The sequence below is a fragment of the Rhinatrema bivittatum genome, chromosome 5, assembly GCF_901001135.1.
Source record: "Rhinatrema bivittatum chromosome 5, aRhiBiv1.1, whole genome shotgun sequence".
In the NCBI taxonomy this organism is placed as follows: domain Eukaryota; kingdom Metazoa; phylum Chordata; class Amphibia; order Gymnophiona; family Rhinatrematidae; genus Rhinatrema; species Rhinatrema bivittatum.
In genome coordinates this window covers 311344454-311366418 of record NC_042619.1, presented here as the reverse complement: position 1 = coordinate 311366418, position 21965 = coordinate 311344454, and the positions used below count along the sequence as shown (strand labels likewise).

Genomic DNA, 21965 nt, shown 5'->3' with positions numbered 1-21965 from the left:
ATCTGGAAAGGAATACAATGAGCAAGGTTATCAAATTTGCAGATAATACAAAATTATTCAAAGTAGTTAAATCACAAGCAGATTGTGATATATTACAGGAGAACCATGCAAGACTGGAAGATTGGGCATCCAAATGGCAGATGAAATTTAATGTGGACAAGTGCAAGGTGTTGCATATAGGGAAAAATAACCTTCTGGTAGTTACACAATGTTAGATTCCATATTAGGAGCTACCACCCAGGAAAAAGATCTAGGCATCATAGTAGATAATACTTTGAAATCGTCAGCTCAGTGTGCTGCAGCAGTCAAAAAAGCAAACAGAATGTTTGGAATTATTAGGAAGGGAATGGTTAATAAAACGGAAAATGTCATAATGCCTCTGTATCACTCCATGGTGAGACCGCACCTTGAATACTGTGTATAATTCTGGTCGCCGCATCTCAAAAAAGATATAGTTGCGATGGAGAAGGTACAAAGAAGGGCAACCAAAATGATAAAGGCAATGGAACAACTCCCCTATGAGGAAAGACTGAAGAGGTTAGGGCTGTTCAGCTTGGAGAAGAGACGGCTGAGGGGGGTATGATAGAGGTCTTTAAGATCATGAGAAGTCTTGAACGAGTAGATGTGAATCGGTTATTTACACTTTCAAATAATAGAAGGACCAGGGGGCATTCCAATAAGTTAGCAAGTAGCACATTTAAGACAAATCAGAGAAGATTCTTTTTCACTCAACGCACAATTAAGCTCTGGGATTTGTTGCCAGAGATGTGGTTAGTGCAGTTAGTGTAGTTGGGTTCAAAAAAGGTTTGGATAAGTTCTTGGAGGAGAAGTCAGTTGACTGCTATTAATCAAGTTTACTTAGGTAATAGCCACTGCTATTAATTGCATCAGTAGCATGGGATCTTCTTGGTGTTTGAGTACTTGCCAGGTTCTTGTGGCCTGGTTTGGCCTCTGTTGCAAACAGGATGCTGGGCTTTATAGACCCTTGGTCTGACCCAGCATGGCAATTTCTTATGTTCTTATATCCCAAGTGTGATGTTACTATTACTGCACAATCTGGGCAAGATCCCATTTCTGAACATAACTTCAACATGCGGAGTCATATGGATTATACATCAGATCATGTTATTTATGCCATCATGTGTCTGTGCAAATTCCTGTATGTGGGATGAACAAAAAGAATGATAAGAACACGTCTGATTGTTGCGACCAGTCTGCGATGGCTTCGCCCTGCCTACCTCACTCTTCTTGCGGTTCCTCCTGCTCACCTCGGACTACTGGCTGCCGCGGCATCTGTCTGCCGTCCTCTCCGGCGTCCCCGGACCAGCTTTGGTGCTGCTTCCCGCCATGCTCCTCCAAGTTACCATAGGGCGCGTGCGCGCACACCGCCCTCATCTTTATTTCCTCGTTGGCGCGAACCTCAGGGGCATCCCCCTGAGATGACGTCACGCTGCCCGGAATTTTAAGCCTACAACTTTTGCTAGCTAATCAAGTTAGCAACCTCGGAACTCTACGGATGGGATTCGCTCTCCCTACCGAAGCTATTCTGCAACTCCAGGATTATCTGGAACTCTTATTGCTAACGGGGTACCCGTTCCTCAGGGGCCTCTTCTGCTTCTTTCATGTGCTATCAGGAAACCGGTACTTGCTCCTCGAGGACCCATGTTCCCTGAGTCGCTGCCTGCATCTACAACCCTTTCTACTTGGAAAACTTCACTAACAGTTTCCATCTGTGAGTACAACTACCATCTATTCCACCGTACTGCTTCCCTGGAACAAGGTACTCACTCCTCGAGGGCCTGCCCTCTGTTCCAGTGCTAGACCTCTCGTCTAGTGGAATCGCTGTGTGAGTACAATACCACTGAGTCTCTCTACTCTAAGGGATCAGGTACTCGCTCCTCGAGGGCCTGTTCTCCCTGTCTCAGAGCTTCTCCTATTCTACCTCGGACTCTGCATGTTTCTCACTGTGTACTCATAACTCTCAGTCTCTTTCCACTACAGCACAGCCAAGCAGAGGATTCGCTGTTCCAGCATCCTGTGGAATACTCACCCAGCCAGGCTCAATATCTACTACTCACTACTGCCACCTCTGGTGGTTTCCAAAACTGTTTAAATAAAGATTCAAATCTGTGTTTGTGTATCCAGAGTCTAGCTTGACACGGTAGTCCAGTGGTTCTTAACCCTGTCCTGGGGACCCCCCAGCCAGTCGGGTTTTCATGATATCCACAATGAATATGCATGAGATAAAATTTGCATGCACTGCCTCCATAACATGCAAATTTTCTCTCACTGCATATTCATTGTGGATATCATGAAACCCGACTGGCTGGGGGGTCCCCAGGACAGGGTTGAGAACCACTGCCGTAGTCCCTCACGGGACTGCCCCCCCCCCCCCGTGGGCGTGGTCAGCTGCCACAGTGTCCAAGGATCCACCCAAACATCAATAACCATAACACTGATTGAACATAAAGCTGTCTAGCTACAAAGAAATTGCAAGCACCCATTGTCCAACATTGTGTTTAACATTTACATAATTTTTCAGATTTATGATGGTGGGCAATTGAACAAATCAGTATTCCCAGTGAGTGCGAAGAGTCCTTCCAAGGATGTTGGAAGGTCTTAAGCAGTGAGTTCATCTTTGATTCTTGAGGAGATGCCCTCAAGAAAAATGGTAGTGAGGCAATCGTCCTGCCAGTTTGGCTCTGGTGCCAACGTCCTAAATTCAATGGCATATTCTGCCAGAGTTCTGAAGCCTTGGTGGAGGTGCAGTAGGTCAGAATCCATGGTGGCCATACGGCCATGCTCTTCAAATGGAATACCTCTATGAATTGCTGTAAGTTATGAAGCAAGGGGTCTGAACGCTCCCATAGGAGTGAGGCCCACACCAGTGCCAACCCATCCAATAAGGAGAGGATTTACGTTAGGTCATCCAGAAATAAAGATGCTTATAAACAGAAGTGAATCCGGCACTGATTCAAAAAACTTTGGCATCATTTGGCATCTCCGACGTACCGGCGCAGAGCTGGAAGCTGAGGTATAGGATGACTGGGGACCGCAGGTGGTGGCTTTGCTGAAGCAGGTGGTGATGGGGCTGCTGAGGCAGGGAGAGCAGCCAGTCGCATGGACATCTGGTCCATGGAGGCTGCCAGAAATTACAGGATCTTTTGTTTATCCTGTAACTTATAGGCGAGGCACAGGATGACCTGCAGGGATATCAGGTCCCTTGGGTCCAAGGCCTCAGCAATCTGTTGGACTTGTGGACCCTTGGACCAAAGTGGACTTGGTGCAACCTGTAGGGAGGAGCCAAGCAGGTCCCCACCACTAACAGGCGAAGTCAGATGAGGCAGAAGCCTGACTAGAGCTTTACATTTACCAGCCCATGTTCCCCTTGGGTTGAGCCTTTGGGTGTCAGGGCTCACAGGTCTTAGATGGAGGCTTCTGCCGATGGCCGGAAGGTCTGTTGAGATCACTGGGCTAGAGTAGAGGCAGAACAGGTGAATCCAGAAGCAGGCTGGGGGTCAGTGACAGATGGCATTCAGGGATGTCCAGGAGGTAGGCAGTGGTCAGTGGCAGGCAGCGTTCAGGAAGGTTCAGGAGGCAGGCTGAAATCAATACCAAGTATCCATCCAAGGGGAAAGGCAGGACTGATAGACAAGGCAGGAAGGCAAGGAGCAGAACAGGAAGACATACAAGGAGATGTGGAGAACTAAAGAACTGAAGAACTGGAGATGAAGACAAGGAACTGGAACTGAGGAACAGAGGCACTAGAACTGGACGAAGGTACTGGAATGCTGGGACTGAAGACAGGGAATGTTGACAACACGCACTAGATAGATAGAGTCCTGCTTTCCATGGCATCCCATCATGCTAGAAGGCAGGACAGCCCGGTGGTTTCACAGGATGAGAGGAGAGGCCCAGCATGAGGGATAAGTGTGGCAGTTCGTGGGAGGAGCCCATGGACTGTCAAATGCAACAGGTACATCATAGTTAATTGACAAAAATTGCAATACGACATTATAAAAAATCATATATAATGTCAAGCCATAACATACATGGCTAAGGTACTGCAGTTATAATCATTTGCCAGACTTCTTTTTTGTTGCATTAAAAAATGTCTTATAAAATGAAGTCTGGCAAATGATTATAACTACAGTACCTTAGCCATGTATATTATGGCTTGACATTATATATGATACCAGAGTGAGGATCTTTAAAATTTATACTTTTCTGTTTTGTGCAAAGCTATTTCATCAAAACAATCATTAAATTTAAAAATTTCCTTTCCTTGGTCTAAAAAAGAAGCAATGATTTGTGTGTCATCTACACAAAATAACCACTAAAAACATACCCCTGAATCAGGGTAGCCAAAGGAGTTAAAAACAAATTTAAAAACAATTGAAAGAGAACTGAAACCTGAAGAATCTTCTTTCCTTTATCCAGATTCATTCTGACTTATGGGGTCATTTACTAAGCATTTTTTCCATAGATACAAAATGGGGAAAAACCTTTAGAAAATGACCCCCTTAAATTGTAATGCTATTAAACTAGTTTTAGTACTATAGTCCTTTGCAAACCCTGATTGACTAGGGTGAAGTGCATTAACCTCCTCTGAAAAATCTGAGATCAGAGAAACAACCACTTTCTCTATAAATTTTGACATGAAGGGAAGATCTGAGACAGGTCTATAATGCTTAGAATCTGCTGAACCATGCTGATCCTGTTTTAAAACTGGGTGAACGAGAACATGAATTTATACTTTCTCTTAATCCTTGCTTTATTGTTTTTCCTCTATTCTCCCACCTTTGAGTGTCTTTTTGTCTAGTGTTTCTTGTGATTTTTTTTTGTCTTTATTCTCTGCTGTTTTGCAGCTGCCTTCTTGTTTCTTCAATATTTTGTTGTAAACGTGTTTTCAATATGTCTGTTCCCGTTCTTATATTTTTAGTGAGGAAAGTGGACAAACTAACAAGCCTTGCAATCTCTGTCTTCATAGTCTGTATTTCACACCTCACATGAGCTGGTTCAATGTATTACTCATTAATCTAGTATTTTATCATTATTGTTAATTATTTAAAGATAGTGGGATATGGAGATACCTTTTTTGTAGACAAAGAAGTCAAGAAAGGAGAAGAACAAAAGATATATCTGAAAATCATTTTAACAAAACTCACTGTCTGCCTTTAGATGCACATCCTTTTGGCAGACTCCCTTTAGGGTACAGTATGGAGGGCTCAGCTCCTAGAATCTCCAAAACAGTGATAATATCTTGCAGGCTTGGGCACCATAAATATCCCTCTGTATCTCCTGAGAATGGCAATAATAGCAGATATGAGATTACAGGGAGAAAAACAGCATGAACACAATATAGAGGTGTGCACTGTTATCAAGAGAAAAACTACCTGGAAAGAAAGCAGGCACAAATCTCTATGGGTAATTTTTTCATGAGGCAATAATCAAATCAAAATTACTGTACCCAAGCAATTTTGATTTGACTATTGGTGAAAACCCTGTGAGTAAAAATTACCTGCAGAATTGTACAGAAGTGAGTAGTCTACTTACCCCAAAATCTATACTTATGCCTAGAATAACATCCCCATAGTTGTTAACTCTTCAGGTTCTATGTAACAATGGGCATTCACCTTAATGCCCTTGTGAAAACCCTTTTATCCATGTCATTTGCATGTGCATTAGCATTACTACAGGAGTTCCTAACTTTAACACTAACATAGATACAAATTAAAACAAAAATAAAATAATTGAAAAGTCTCATTATTAGGTATTAATGCTGGATATACTGAGGGTTAATGCGGCCCATCTAAGACCACAAAGCTACACCTTCTGACATGTGGGTTAGAGTGTTAGTAGTGCAGATTTTAAATTGGTACTGCTGCCAGATGGAATGAAACTGACTCCCTCCTGTGAGTAAAGATTTCCAAGGGCTCATTGTGGGAATAAATGGAGCCTGGGTGTATGTATTGGGGGGGGGGGGGGAAGGGATGTATTGCTTCCACAGGTCCCTTTCAACCTTGGGAGCACAGGGGAGTTTCAGACATAGAGACCCTTTTTAATTATCGGAGGATGAGGAATTCAGGCTTGGAATCCTTTAACTACTTTGGAGGAGTGTGCTTGTGTGAAGGCTTAGAGGCCTTCTCACAAGCACACTCCCATGGCCCATGGGAATGGGCCATGGGAAATGCTGGTTCTTTGGGCCCAAAGACCCTTTATGTATTTCATGGAGATGAAAGGTTGCCCAAAGTAAATCACTGAAATGTATAAAGTCATGAGTGGGGTGGAACAGGTAAAGCAAATGTTGCTTACCTGATGTAACAGGTGTTCTCACAGGACAGCAGGATGTTAGTCCTCACAAATGGGTGACATCGAGGATGGAGCCCCACCACGGAAAACTTCTGTCAAAGTTTCAAAGTTTCAGAATGAGGAATTGGCGAGCTGTTGCTGTGTGTTGAGACTGCAACTGGCAAGCTAGAGACACAAGGATTTGGACTCGTTGATAAGGAAGGAAGGCTTTTGCCTGTAAGGTGTCCAAGTCTGCCCCAATGAAGGATAAGGTCTGAGATGGGACTAAGCAGGATTTCTCGTAATTGACAAGAAACCCTAGAGAAAGCAGAGTTCGAATTGTCAGGGTCAGGGAGGACCGAGCGAATTGCTGGGTTGGGGCCCTGATTAACCAATCGTCCAGGTTGGGGTAGATGTGGACACCTTCCTTCCTGAGAAAAGCTGCAACCACCACGAGGCATTTGGTAAAAACTCGTGGTGCGGATGCCAGGCCGAAAGGGAGCACTCGGTATTGGTAGTGATTTCGGCCTACTAAAAAACGGAGGTATTTGCGATGAGATTGAGTTATTGCAATTTGAGTATAGGCGTCTTTTAGGTCTAGAGAACATAGCCAGTCCCCTCTTTGCAGCAGAGGGAGAAGCGAGCCCAGGGTTACCATCTTGAACTTCTCTCTGTAAAGGTATTTGTTGAGAGCCCGTAGGTCCAGGATTGGTCGAAGACCTCCTGACTTTTTTGGGATCAGAAAGTACCTGGAATAGAACCCTAGTCCTTGTTGTGAGGGAGGAATGGGTTCTATAGCGTTTGACTGGAGGAGAAGGGAAACTTCCTGCTCTAGAAGAACGGAGTGATCGGTGAGTCTCCACGCCTGAAGGGGTGGGGAGTCCGAAGGGAGAGTCAGGAAGTTGAGGTGGTAACCATGTGCAATTATCGCTATCACCCATTGATCTGTGGTGATGTGATGCCAATTTTCTAGAAAGTGGCTTAACCGACCCCCTACTGGGATGGTAGGAAGAGGGATGTGGCATCTGCTCTCTAATTGAAAGTCAAAAACCCGATGCAGGGCCAGGTTGTGGAGCTGCTGCGGGCTTTTGTTTACGAGACTGGCGAGGCTGAGATTTATGATAAGGCCTCGCAGACCAAGACTTGGCTAGTGGGGGATAATACTTCCGTGGACGGAAGAATGACTTTTTTGGGTCCTTCTTAAACTGCTGTTTAGAAGGTAAGTCAGAAGGAATGGATGAGAGCTGTTTAAGTGTCTCATGATGATCCTTCAATTCAGCGACAATTTGCTGAATTTGCTCCCCAAACAAATTGTCCCTGAGACAGGGCAAGTCAGAGAGCCTGTCCTGAACTTCCGGGCGAAGGTCAGACGACTTAAGCCAAGCCCAGCGTCTGGCAGAGATGGCCGTAGCAGAAAGTCTAGTGGAAGCATCAAAAACGTCATAAGCTGTTCTTATCTCATGCTTCCCAGCTTCAAACCCTTTATTTAGGAGGGACTGAAGTTGTGGCTGGAACTGTTCTGGTAAGGCATCTGAGTACTCCTGTATCTGTTTAAGGATGACCCTATTGTATTGGGTCATATATAGCTGATAAGAGGCTATTCTGGAAATCAGCATGGCTCCTTGGTATACTTTCCTACCTATACTATCTAGGAATTTATTTTCCTTAGTAGGAGGTATGGAAGAATGTGGCTTTATTCTTTTAGCTTTCTTTTGAGCTGATTCTACCACAACAGAGTGGTGGTCTAGCTGTGGTTTCTGAAAGCCAGGTGCTGACTGTACAAGATAGGTAGAGTCAGCTTTTTTGTTTACTGGAGCAACAGATCCAGGAGATTCCCAATTCTTTTTTAGAAGGCCCAGAAAAACCTGATGAATTGGAATAGAGGTGATGACTTTAGGGGCATCCAAGAATTGGAGCAACTCCATCATCTGGTGCCTGTCATCTTGCTCCGATTGAAGCTGAAAAGGGACCAACTCCGACATTTCCTTCACAAAATTTATGAAAGAGAGGTCCTCAGGGGGAGAACGCTTTCTACTTTCCACAGGAGAGGGTGGTGAAGGCAAATCATCGGTGTCTGTAGAGGTATCATCACCCCAGGTGTCATAGGGATCAGGTTGCTGACCTGTAGGACCATGAGGGGGCTGAATACCTGAGGGCCCCGGTTGAGGCTCCGAGAAACTCGAAGGAATTACCGGGGGCATCGAGAATGTCCTCGATGGAATCGATGTCGGCATCGGTGCCCATGCCGGCATCGAAGGAATCGGTGTCGGCATCGAAGGAATTGGTGCCGTCATCGGTGGAGCTGATGTGCGTATCGCCCCCGAGGAATGTATCGGTGGCGAGGGACGACATGGCACCGATTGAACTACCCCCAAAGGGGGAATTCGGTACGGTGTTTCTCCTCCTGATGAGAAAGCTGTCGGTGACCCGGGTCTTGCCGGTGGAAGGGCAGTCATGAGTGCTTCCATCCGGGCAAGCAGCGGTGCCAGTGCCGCTGGAATCGGGTCGGTGACCGGTTCCACTCTCGGTGCCAGAGGAGTCTGGAACTGTAGCATCGCTTTGTCGATGGCCTCCTGGACCAGCCGGTCCAGTTCTACCCGGAGACCTGGGGTAACAAGACCTGGCTCAACGGGAGAGGGAGGCTGAGGCTGAGTCGGAGGGACCACCGTCGCCGGTGGAATCGCGGCTCCCAAACCCCGAAGGGGTGAGGGTTGCCTCAGTGTCTGCGAGACAGAAGTGGACTGTGCCACTTCTGGTCGAGACTTCTTCGAAGGAGGCTCGGACAGTACTGAGGTCGATGACTTCGATTCCTTGACGGTCCAAGACTTATGACGTCGATGGCGATGTTTCTCTTTCCGATCCCCTCGATCTTCGGGGAAAGGGACAGGAGTCGATGGCCGTGAAGTCGTCGATGGCGGACGGTCACCGGGAGGCTGTCGATGATGATGAGACTTCGACGGTGCCGGTTCCGATGACGTCGATGCAATCGATGGCGTCGGAGTGTGAGCATGGAAAGGGAGTCCCATCTTCTCCATTCTGGCTTTGCGACCTTTTGGTGTCATTAGGGCACATTTGGTGCAAGTCAGGACATCATGCTCACTCCCTAAACACAAAACACAGACTCTATGTGGGTCTGTGATGGACATAGTACGTGTACAGTCCGGGCACCGACGGAACCCCGACGCCATGGCCGTAAGCCAAAAATTTAGCCGCGGGATGGTCAACTGCCAACAGGCCTCGAGGGCCAAATTCGACGGTAGTCGACAAAAACAGCAGCAAAAACTTACTGAAGTACCCTAAGAGTGACAAAACAGTACAGAAGCTTCAGCAAGATTGCACCCACTTGATCCCTCATAGCTCCAGTGTGGTCTAGACAAATGTGGTTTGTGTATCTCATCCAACTCTCCAGCAGTTCTCCAGTACATCTTGGGGCAGGCCCTTTCTTGCTAACTTAGAACAAAGGAATGCTGTACCATCCAAATCTTTCATCCCTCAACCTGATGGTGTGGATTTTGAACTCTTTATAATTGCAGATAGCTGTTTGCTCAGAAACATTGAAGATATAGTGTTTTCAGCTAGGAAACCTTCAACTAGGCAGAACTATGCTTTTAAATGGAATAGATATGCCAGGTGATATCAGCAAAATGCCTTGGACCTGTTTTCTTGCGAGTCCAAGCATTTGTCATCCTATTTTACTTCCTTTCTGATTCAGGCCTTGCTACATCCTCTGTCAGAGTGCATCTCAGCGCTATAGCAGTTTAGCATGTGATGATAGATAATAAGCCCATCTCTAATCATCCACTGGTTTTGAATATTATGAAAGGTTTATGGCACGTGAAACCTCTGGTGCAGAAACCTCTAGTTTCATGGGACTTGAATGCTGTCCTTTCTCAATTAAGGAAGCCATCCTTTGAAAGTTTAGAAATAGCTTCTCTTAAGTTTGTGATGTGGAAAATAGTTTTCCTGATACCATTAACTTTGACTAGGAGAATCAGCGAACTTCAATTAATCCATTGTATTGCCTACCTTCTTTCCACGATCACATGCACATGAAAGTGAGAAGAGCCTTCACACATTAGATGCTGGCCTACTTCAAGAAAATAACTTAGTCACATCATCAAACTTTGCAGATCTTTGTTTCATATGGCCCAAACAGACTTGGAGTAGCAGTCTCCAAACCTACATTGTCCAACAAATTATTTATTTATTTGATAGCGTTTATAATCAGATAGAAAAATGCATTCAACATTGCTACACTTCAGCAGACTTGCAAATCACAGACTCTGTCAAATTTCATCAAGTGAGAACTATGGCCTCTTCCATTGCCCATTTGCGAGAAGTACCTCTTGAAGTCATCTGCAAAGCTGCAGTATGATCATCTACTCACATCTTTATGTCCTACTACTGTCTGGACAATCTCTCAAAAGCTGGGTAGTTTTGTGCAACTTGTTCTCACAGTGGTGCACTCTCCACAGCGGAGTCTGGGTTACTTACTCAGAAAACGTTGCCCTGCAATCCTCAGCTTTGAACTCCCCACATGTAATGGCTAATTCAGCCTGCTTATTGACGGAAAAAGTGAGATTTCTTATCATAAATGTTGTTTTCCATAGACAGCAGGATGAATTAAGAACATAAGAACATACCATACTAGGTCAGTCAAGGGTCCATCAAACCCAGCATCCTGTTTCCAACAGTGACCAATCCAGGCCATAAGAACCTGGCAAGTACCCAAAAACTAAGTCTATCCCATGCTACTGTTGCTAGTAATAGCATGTGCAGGCATTATCCATGGAATACCTCCCCACCTCCCTGGAGAGTCTAAAATCTAGCTGGAATTAGCTCCGATATCGATGGAGAAGGCACATGAGGCAACACCCACAAGGAAATGCCTGTACATGCTCAGTAGGAGAGATGAGTCTGCGATTGGATGACCTCACCTACATGTGATGGCTAATTCATCTTACTATCTAAGGAAAACACAGTTTAAGGTAAGTAAATGTGCTTTATTTTCTCATTTTGTCACTTATTTTTTATCTCTTCTGTTCAGTTCATTGTCTCTGCCCCAGCTTCATTTTGTCTTTCAGTTTCACCTTTATGTCTTATTTTTCTTTCTACATCTTTCTATGTTTTTTATTCACTCATTTTCATGATTTCTTTGTGCCTCCTTCCATTTGCCAACAGATGTGAATTTCTGAAAAGCTGAACTCTACTAAGCATCTCTTATCTTTTTCATTTTCCATATCACTCTGTGTTCTTGTTTCTAGCTTCTTTCTACTCAGTAAAACAAAACAAGGTGCTCTTGGTCTTTCTCTTTGTAGTCTTTCCTATGTTTTTTTCACATTATTTTTGTTTTACGATTGCACAGTCCCTCTCCCACTGAGGAAGCACTGACAGATGCCATGCTGAGTCAGACCAAGGTCCATCGAGCCTAGCATTCTGTCTCTGACAAAGGCCAGTCTGGGTCACAAGTATCCAACAGACACCAAATAGTTAATCTATTTCTTCTATCTCACACCCAAGGATACGCACTGGTTTTCACAAGTTTACTGGCTAGTAACTGTTTTTGCGTGTTTTCTTCAGAAACTTATTCAATCCACTTTTGAACCCCACTATTTTAGTTGCCTTGACTACATCCTTTGGCAATAGATTCCATAGCTTGACTGTACGCTGAGTGAAAAAATGCTTCTTACAATTTGTTTTAAATCTGCTGGTAGTTTCATTGAATATCCCCTAGTCCTAGTGTTGTTTGAAAGAGTAAATAACTGTTCCCTATTTCTCACAGGACAAGCAGGATGGTTGTCCTCACAAATGGGTGACATCGAGGATGGAGCCCCACCACGGAAAACGTCTGTCAAAGTTTCAGGAACTTTGACTGGCCCCTACTGGGCATGCCCAGCACGGCACTAACCCTGCAGCCAGCAGGGGTCTCCCTTCAGTCTTCTTTTTTCCGCGTAGCAGTTGCCACGCGGTTAAGGAGCTCTTACCACATTCCTGACAGGAATCTCTTCAACTTTATTTTTGAAGAAAAAATTGCCCCTCAGGGGTCTCCCTTCTTCAACAGTTTAGCAGTGTTTGGGTGGATTCTTGGGTACTGTGGCATATGACCACGCCCACGAGGAGGGGCCCCGTGGGGAGCCACAGTACTGGGCTAGACTCAGGATGCACAAACACAGAATTAGATCTTTTATTATACAGCTTGATGGATACCATCAGAGGTGGTAGTAGTGAGGTAGTCTGGATGTAGCAGTCTCGGGACCCTTGGCAGAGGGAACCCTTCTCACCCCATTGGTAAAGGGGAATTCCGGTGTAGGTTTCCCAGCAAGGCAATGCTGTAGATGAGACAGACAGAGTTAGAATACTCACTAGATGGTAGCCGTAGGTAGGCGATTCCACCAGGCTGAAGTAGATGGTACTGGCACCGAGGTAGGGAGAGCAGGCCCTCGAAGAGCGAGTACCTAATCCCTGTAAGGCACCTGAAATAAAGCAGAGGGTCCCCGAGAAGTGGGTACTCAGGTAGTTAATATCCCGAAGGGCAGAGAGAGAGCTTCCAGCAGCAGCACAGAAGCGGCAGAGTAGATAAGAACAGCCAAAACCAATCCTTTGCTAACGCAATTAGCTAGCAACAAAGTTCAGGCTATATACCCGGATGGCATGACGTCACTTGAGGGCGACGCCCCGAGGTTCGCACCAAAGCTGGAATAAAGACATGGGTAGCTCGCGCGCACCCTAATACGCCCTTGGGAGGAACATGGCAGGAAGCAGCACCATAGCCGTTCAGGGGACGCCGGAGAGGGCAGCCATTTCCTTAAGGCAAGCGGGAGGAGCTGTGATCAAGATGAGGCAAATGGGGCGAAGTCGTCTAAGACCGACGGACGCAACAGTCACGCAATGGTATCAGAAGAAAAGCATATGAGGCTGGATCCCTAATTGAGCAGAAAAGTGTACTGAGCTACCCTGAGATTGCTGGGCAGAAGTGAGGAAAATTGGTGGAGCTTTCTGTTCTGCTTCAACGTGACTAGGTTGACTGATGGCAGATCCCATAAGTCAAATAGCTTGTCAACTGTGGGTTGTTGTAGAGATCACTTGTGTGGGCAAAAAACCCTGCTGAGGTACTCTGCCAGCATTCTAGATATCCCTGGAAAATAAGTAGCTTGTAGAACAACTCGATTCTTTATCGCCCATTGCCAAATCTTTTAACGCTTCCTCACAAAGGGCCCACGACCATGTGTCTCACTGTTGATGTAAAACATTGCAACTTAGTTGTCGGTTTGAATCATAAGAACATAAGAAATTGCCATGCTGGGTCAGACCAAGGGTCCATCAAGCCCAGCATCCTGTATCCAACAGAGGCCAAACCAGGCCACAAGAACCTGGCAATTATCCAAACACTAAGAAGATCCCATGCTACTGATGCAATTAATAGCAGTGGCTATTCCCTAAGTAAACTTGATTAATAGCCGTTAATGGACTTCTCCTCCAAGAACTTATCCAAACCTTTTTTGAACCCAGCTACACTAACTGCACTAACCACATCCTCTGGCAACAAATTCCAGAGCTTTATTGTGCGTTGAGTAAAAAAGAATTTTCTCCGATTAGTCTTAAATGTGCTACTTGCTAACTTCATGGAATGCCCCCTAGTCCTTCCATTATTCGAAAGTGTAAATAACCGACTCACATCTACTCGTTCAAGACCTCTCATTATCTTAAAGACTTCTATCATATACCCCCTCAGCCGTCTCTTCTCCAAGATGAACAGCCCTAACCTCTTCAGCCTTAACTCATAGGGGAGCTGTTCCATCCCCTTATCATTTTGGTTGCCCTTCTCTGTACCTTCTCCATCACAACTATATCTTTTTTGAGATGCGGCGACCAGAATTGTACACAGTATTCAAGGTGGGGTCTAACCATGGAGCTATACAGAGGCATTATGACATTTTCCGTTTTATTAACCATTCCCTTCCTAATAATTCCTAACATTCTGTTTGCTTTTTTGACTGTTGCACCACACTGAGCTGACGATTATAAAGTATTCTCACAGGTCAAGCAGGATGGTAGACCTCACATATGGGTGACATCACACGATGGAGCCCAATCACAGAACAATTTTGTCAAAGTTTCTACAGCTTTGACTGGCACCTACTGGGCATGCCCAGGATGGCACTAACCCTGCAACCAGCAGGGGTCCCCCTTCAGTCTTATTTTTCTGCGCAGCAGTAGCCACGCGGCTTAAGGAGTTTCACAGAGATTCCTGACAGGAATTTTCCTCACGGAATTACTATACAACTTTCTACCCCGCTTTCATTTTTACGTCCGCGGTAGTCCGGTAAGTTTTTTACCCGATTCCGGTCGATTCCCGTCGAGTTTGGCCTTCATGGCCTACTGGCCGTCGACCGCACCGCAGCTAAATTGTTTCACAGGCCATGGTGTCTGGGCTCCGTCGATGCCCATTACTGACCCTTACTGGGTATGTGTAATGTGTCTGGGTAGCGAGCATGATGTCCTTGCTTGCACCAAATGTGCCCTTATGACACCTAAAGGTCGCAAGGCTAGAATGGAGAAAATAGAACTTCTCTTTCGCTCAAAAACCCCGACGCCGTCTATAGCGTCAATGTCGTCTGAACCGACACCATCTACGTCGCACCATCATCGGGCACCAGCCGGAGTCCGACCATCATTGATGACTCCACGGCCATCGACACCCTCTGTTCCCCCTCATGAAAAGGATAGAAGTGACTGTCGAGAAAAGCATCGGCATCGACATCGCAGGTCTCAGACCGTCGACGCAGGCAAGGCCTAGTTGTCGTCATCGTCTGAACCGCCATCGAAGAAAGCCCGTCCAGAAAAGGCACAGTATACCTATCTGGTTCAGGGTCACCGAGGCAACCTTCACCGGGACCAGTGATAGGAGCAGCGATTCCACCTCCTTCGGTGGTCCCTCCGGCTACGCCTCCGCCTCCTCCGGCATCGGGGCTCCATGCCCCAGGTTTCCAGGAGGAACTGGATCAGATGATTCAGGAGGCCATCGGCAAAGCGATGCAAGGCTTCAAGGTTCCATCGACGCCGATACCGGTATCGATGCCTGAACCGGTAGCCAATCCCATTCCAGTAGCGCTAGAATGGAATTGAATATAATATAATATAATATAATATAGAATGGAAGTGCTAATCGCTGCTTTTACTCCGAGGGATCCGACAACTCCAATGGATCCGGTGCCTTCCTCTCTGATTCCTCTTTCATCAGCAGACGAAGGAGAAACACCGTTCCTTCTGCCATTGGGAGTGCTTCCGATGCTTAGATCATCGGTTTCACCTACTGCATCTTTATTTCCATCGGTGCTACTATCCTGCCATCGATGCCCTCGGTGACACCATCGATGCCTTCGGTGCCTCGCCCGTGACCTTCAGGTATACCAATTTTTCGTCCCTCCAAAGACCCCAGGGGTGCTGGAGATGATCCCTACGATACCTGGACTGACGATCCATCCCAGGATACCGATGACTTTCCATCGCCACCCTCTCCTGCTGAAAGCTGGAAGCGTTCTCCGCCAGAGGACTTGTCCTTCATTAATTTTGTGAAGGAAATGGCTGAAGTTGTTCCTTTTCAACTTCAGACAGAACAAGATGACAGACATCAGATGATGGAGCTTCTTCAATTTTTAGATGTTCCTAAAGAACTAACATCTATTCTCATCCATGATGTTCTCCTGGATCTTCTCAAAAGGAATTGGGAACATCCTGGTTCTGTGGCACAAGTCAATCGGAAAGCTGACACTAGATACCTAGTCCAGTCAACTCCTGGTTTCCAGAAGTCCCAATTGGACCACCATTCAGTAGTTGTTGAGTCAGCCCAAAAGAAAGCCCGAAGAGCCAAGCCTCATTCGTCCTATCCTCCAGGAAAAGGAACAAAAATTCCTAGATGCTATAGGTCATCGTATCTTTCAAGGGGCTATACTTATATCCCGCATCACCTCTTATCAACTTTATATGACCAAGTACAACAGGGTCCTCTTTAAACAAATACAGGACTTTGCTGAGTCCCTACCTCAACAGTCTCAAGACCAAATACACGCCCTAGTTCAAAAGGATTTAGAAGCGGGCAAGCATGAGATAAGATCTGCCTATGATGTTTTTGACACCGCTGCCAGGGTCTCAGCAACAGCCATTTCTGCAAGGCGATGGGCCTGGCTAAAGTCGTCCGACCTACGGCCTGAAATCTGATTTACCTTGCACTGGAGATAATCTTTTTGGTGAGCAAATACAAAAGACAGTGGCGCAACTCAAGGATCACCATGAGACGCTTCGCCAACTCTCCTTGCTACCTTCTCAATATCCTGCTAAGCAAACATTCAGAAAGGAGCCTAAGAAATCCTTTTACTGCCAAAGAAAATCTTATCCTCCTCCATCCAAAGGTCGCTCTACTAAGCCTTATCAGAAAGTCCAGTCCAGACAACCTCGCAGGCAAAAGCCACAAACAACTCCTCAACCAGGTCCAGACCCTCAAATAACCCTTACAACAGATGCCTCCAACATCGGTTGGGGAGCACACGTTGCCAATTTACAAACTCAAGGGTCTTGGTCTCCAGAGGAAGCCAAACACGAGATCAATTTCCTGGAGCTACGAGCACTCAGATATGCTCTCAGATTATTTCGGGATCGCCTCTCCAACCAGGTCATCCTGATTCAAACGGACAACCAGGTGGCCATGTGGTACATCAACAAACAAGGAGGAACAGGCTCCCGCCTCCTGTGTCAGGAGGCTGCGCAGATATGGGCGGAGGCCCTCTCCCACTCAAAGTACCTCAGGGCCACCTATTTGCCGGGAGTGGACAATGTGTTGGCAGACAAGTTGAGTCGCACCTTTCGACCACACGAGTGGTCTCTCAACCCCACGGTAGCGGACTCGATATTCCAACATTGGGGTTATTCTCACATAGACCTCTTTGCGTTACCTCAAAACCGAAAAAGTAGAGAACTATTGCTCTCTCACTCGCAGCCAACACTCACAGCCAAGAGATGTGTTCACCCTCTCATGGGCCACCGGTCTCCTCTATGCATTCCCTCCACTTCCACTTCTCTCGAAGACTCTCATGAAGCTACGTCACGACAGGGGACACATGATCCTGATCGCACCTCACTGGCCACGTCAAGTGTGGTTTCCAATTCTTCAGGACCTCTCCATTCGCAGGCACATTCCCCTGGGGAAGGACCCACTTCTGATTACGCAGAACGGGTGCCTACACCACCCCAATCTTCAGACATTATACCTGACGGCCTAGATGTTGAAAGGTTAATCCTGCAGCCTCTCAACCTTTCGGAGCCAGTTTCCCATTTCCTGATTGCTTCACGGAAGCCTTCCACGAGAAAATCTTACCTTTACAAATGGAACAGGTTTAAGTCATGGTGTTCTTCTTAGTCCCTTGATCCCTTTCCCTGTTCCACCACAAAGTTTCTAGATTATCTCTGGCACTTGTCAGAATCAGGTCTAAAAACTTCCTCCATCAGAATGCAAGTCAGTGCGGTGGCTGCCTTCCATAAATGTGTCAAGGATGTTCCTATTTCGGTACAACCCCTCGTAACACGTTTTCTGAAAGGCTTGCTTCACCTCAAGCCTCCATTGCGTCCTCCGGCACCTTCTTGGGACCTCAATCTGGTTTTGGGTCGGCTCATGAAACCACCTTTCGAGCCTCTCCAATCCTGTCATCTTCGCTTTCTCACATGGAAAGTTTTATTCCTTTTGGCAATCACATCTGCTCGCAGAGTTAGTGAGTTACAGGCCCTAGTTACCTATCCGCCTTACACTAAACTTCTGCAGGACCGGGCGGTACTCCGCACTCACCCTACATTCTTGCCTTGATTAATGTGGATTGATTAATGTGAAAGTGTAGTATCACACTTTCACATTAATCAATCCATCATACTATCCACCTTCTTTCCCAGGCCCCATTCCAATCCAGGGGAGCAGGTTCTGCATACCCTCAACTGCAAACGGGCTCCAGCATTCTACCTAGACCGTATAGCTGCCCACAGGCAAAGTACTCAATTGTTTGTTTCTTTTGCTTCCATCAAATTGGGTCAACCTCTGGGTAAGCAGACTCTCTCCTCCTGGTTAGCGGACTGAATTTCTTTTTGCTAATAGCAAGCAGGCATTCCACTTCAAGCCCGCGTAAAGGCACACTTGGTCAGGGCCATGGCAATTCTGTAGCGCACCTTTGCTCGGTGCCGCTTCCTGATATTTGTAGGGCTGCTACCTGAAGTTCTCTCCATACCTCTACAGCCCATTATTGTTTAGACAAGGCTGGAAGACAAGATTCCATCTTTGGCCAATCTGTCTTGCACAACCTTTTTGCAACTTGATGTACCAACACCCTTCCGCCTGCCCATTAGGGTTAAGGATGCCCTCTACCAAATTCCACCCCAATTGTTGTGCCTGTTGCACGTCTTTGGGTACCTTTGGTGCATATTCGGACATCCTCAGCTTGGTACTCACCCATATGTGAGGACTACCATCCTGCTTGACCTGTCAGAAAGCAAAATATTGCTTACCTGTAACAGGTGTTCTCACAGGTCAGCAGAATGTTAGTCCTCACGAAACCCGCCCGCCACCCCGCAGAGTTGGGTTTGTTACATTTTCTTATTTTACGTTTGGCACTTACTTTAGGTTTCAAACAAGACTGAAGGGGGACCCCTGCTGGTACGGGGGTTAGTACCATCCTGGGCATGCCCAGTAGGTGTCAGTCAAAACTCTAGAAACTTTGACAAAAGTGTTCCGTGATTGGGCTCCATCCTATGATGTCACCCATATGTGAGGACTAACATCCTGCTGACCTGTGAGAACACCTGTTACAGGAAAGCAACATTTTGCTTTATCCACTATGATGCCTAGATCTTTTTCCTGGGTGGTAGCTCCTAATATGGAACCTAACATCATGTAACTACAGAAAGGGTTATTTTTCCCTATATGCTACACCTTACACTTGTCCACATTGAATTTCATCTGCCATTTGGATGCCCAATCTTCCAGTCTTGCAAGGTCCTCCTGTAATGTATCACAATCCGCTTGAAATTTTATTACTCTGAATAATTTTGTATCATCCGCAAATTTGATAACCTCACTCATCCTATTCCTTTCCAGATCATTTATAAATATATTGAAAAACACCGGTCCAAGTACAGATCCCTGAGGCCCTCCACTGTTTACTCTTTTCCACTGAGAAAATTGACCATTTAATCCTACTCTCTGTTTCCTGTCTTTCAACCAGTTTGTAATCCACGCAAGGACATCGCCGCCTATCCCATGACGTTTTAGTTTTCTTAGAAGCCTCTCATGAGGGACTTTGTCAAACGCCTTCTGAAAATCCAAATACACTACATCTATCGGTTCACCTTTATCCACATGTTTATTAACCCCTTCAAAAAAATGCAGCAGATTAGTTAGGCAAGACTTCCCTTGGGTAAATCCATGTTGACTGTGTTCCATTAAACCATGTCTTTCTATATGCTCTACGATTTTGATTTTGAGAATAGTTTCCACTATTTTTCCCGTCACTGAAGTCAGGCTCCCTGGTCTATAGTTACCCGGATCGCCCCTGGAGCCTTTTTTAAATATTGGGATTATATTGGCCACCTTCCAGTCTTCAGGTACAATGGATGATTTTAATGATAGGTTACAATTTTTAACTAATAGATCAGAATTTTCATTTTTGAGTTCCTTCAGTACCCAAGGATGCATACCATCCGGTCCAGTTGATTTGCGACTCTTTAGTTTGTCAATCTGGCCTACTACATCTTCCAGGTTCACAGTGATTTCGTTCAGTTTGTCTGACTCATCACCCCTGAAAACTATCTCTGAAACTGATATCTCCCCAACATACTCATTAGTAAATACGAAAGCAAAGAATTAATTTAGTCTTTCTGCAATGGCCTTATCTTCACTAACAGCCCCTTTAACCCCTCGGTCATCAAATGGTCCAACCGACTCCCTCACAAGTTTCTTGATTCGGATATATTTTTAAAAGTTTTAATTATGAACTTTTGCCTCTATGGCCAATTTCATTTCAAATTCTCTCTTCGCCTGTCTTATCAATGTTTTACACTTAACTTGACAATGCTTATGTTTTATCCTATTTTCTTCAGATGGATCCTTCTTCCAATTTTTGAAGGATTTTTTTGGCTAAAATAACCTCTTTCACCTCACATTTTAACCATGATGGTAATCATTTTGCCTTCCTTCCACCTTTCTTAATGTGAGGAAATCATATGGATTGCGCCTCTAGGACTGTATTTTTAAACAATGTCCATGCCTGTTGAACACTTTTAGCTTTGCAGCTGCACCTTTCAGTTTTTTTCTAACTATTTTCCTCATTTTATCAAAGTTCCCTTTTGAAAGTTTAATGCTAGAACTGCAGATTTACTTATTGTCCCCCTTCCAGTTATTAGTTTAAATTTGATCATGTTATGATCACTGTTGCCAAGTGGCCCCACCACCGTTACCTCTCTCACCAAATCCTGCGTTCCACTAAGAATTAAATCTAAAATAGCTCCCTCACTTGTGGTTCCTGAACCAATTGCTCCATGAAGCAGTCATTTATTACATCCAGGAACTTTATGTCCCTAGCAAGTCCTGATGTTACATATACCCAGTCAATATTGGGGTAATTGAAATCTCCCATTAATATTGCTCTGCCAAATTGGTTAGCTTCCCTGATTTCTCTTAGCATTTCATCATCTGTCTGACCATTTTGTCCAGGTGGACGGTAGTATACTCCTATCACTATACTCTTACCCAACACACATGGGATTTCTACCCATATAGATTCTACTGAGCATTTAGTCTCTTGTATGATCTTTATCCTGTTAGACTCTATACCCTCCCGGACATAAAGTGCCACACCCCACCAAGTTGATCCTCCCTATCACTGCGATATAATTTGTACCCTGATATAGAACTGTCCCATTGGTTATCCTCCTTCCACCAAGTCTCTGTGATGCCAATTATGTCAATCTCATCATTTGCTGCTATACACTCCAACTCTCCCATCTTACTTCTTAGACTTCTGGTATTGGGAAACAGACATTTCAAACTGTGTTTTTTGTTTGTATTAACAGCCTGCTTTTCAGTTGATATGGATAATTCGGAAATCATTAGCTTCAGTGATTTTTTACATTTAGGCACATGGACTATGTTTGCTTTAAATAGAACCTCTCTATTGGGATGCCCTAACTCTTCTGTTTTATTAGTATTCTTCAAGGATACATTTCTCCTAACCATGCACTGCTGAGTGACTGTCGGCTTTCCCCCTTGTTCTAGTTTAAAAGCTGCTCTATCTCCTTTTTGAAAGTTAGTGCCAGCAGCTTGGTTCCACTCTGGTTAAGGTGGAGCCCATCCTTTCGGAAAAGTCTCCCCTTTCCACCAAATGTTTCCCCAGTTCCTTACAAAGCTGAATCCCTCTTCCCTGCACCATCGTCTCATCCACACATTGAAATTCTGGAGCTCTGCCTACCTCTGGGGACCTGCATGTGGAACAGGAAGCATTTCAGAGAATGCCACCCAGGAGGTTCTGGATTTCAGCTTCCTACCTAAAATCCTAAATTTGGCATCCAGAACCTCTCTCCCACATTTTCCTATGTCATTGGTGCCCACATGTACCACGACAGCAGGCTCCTCCCCAGCACTG

The 21965-nt window shown here is 45.4% G+C and overlaps 1 protein-coding gene across 2 annotated transcripts in view; it reads right to left on the bottom strand.

Annotated features, from left to right (window-relative positions):
* FAM178B (family with sequence similarity 178 member B) overlaps positions 1-21965 on the bottom strand; it is an 819452-nt gene that overhangs the window by 385388 nt on the left and 412099 nt on the right. For both annotated transcript variants that reach the window (XM_029604316.1, XM_029604317.1), the window contains one exon: positions 5169-5301. In XM_029604316.1, coding sequence (XP_029460176.1) covers positions 5169-5301 — 133 coding nt within the window. The remainder of the gene's footprint in view (positions 1-5168; positions 5302-21965) is intronic.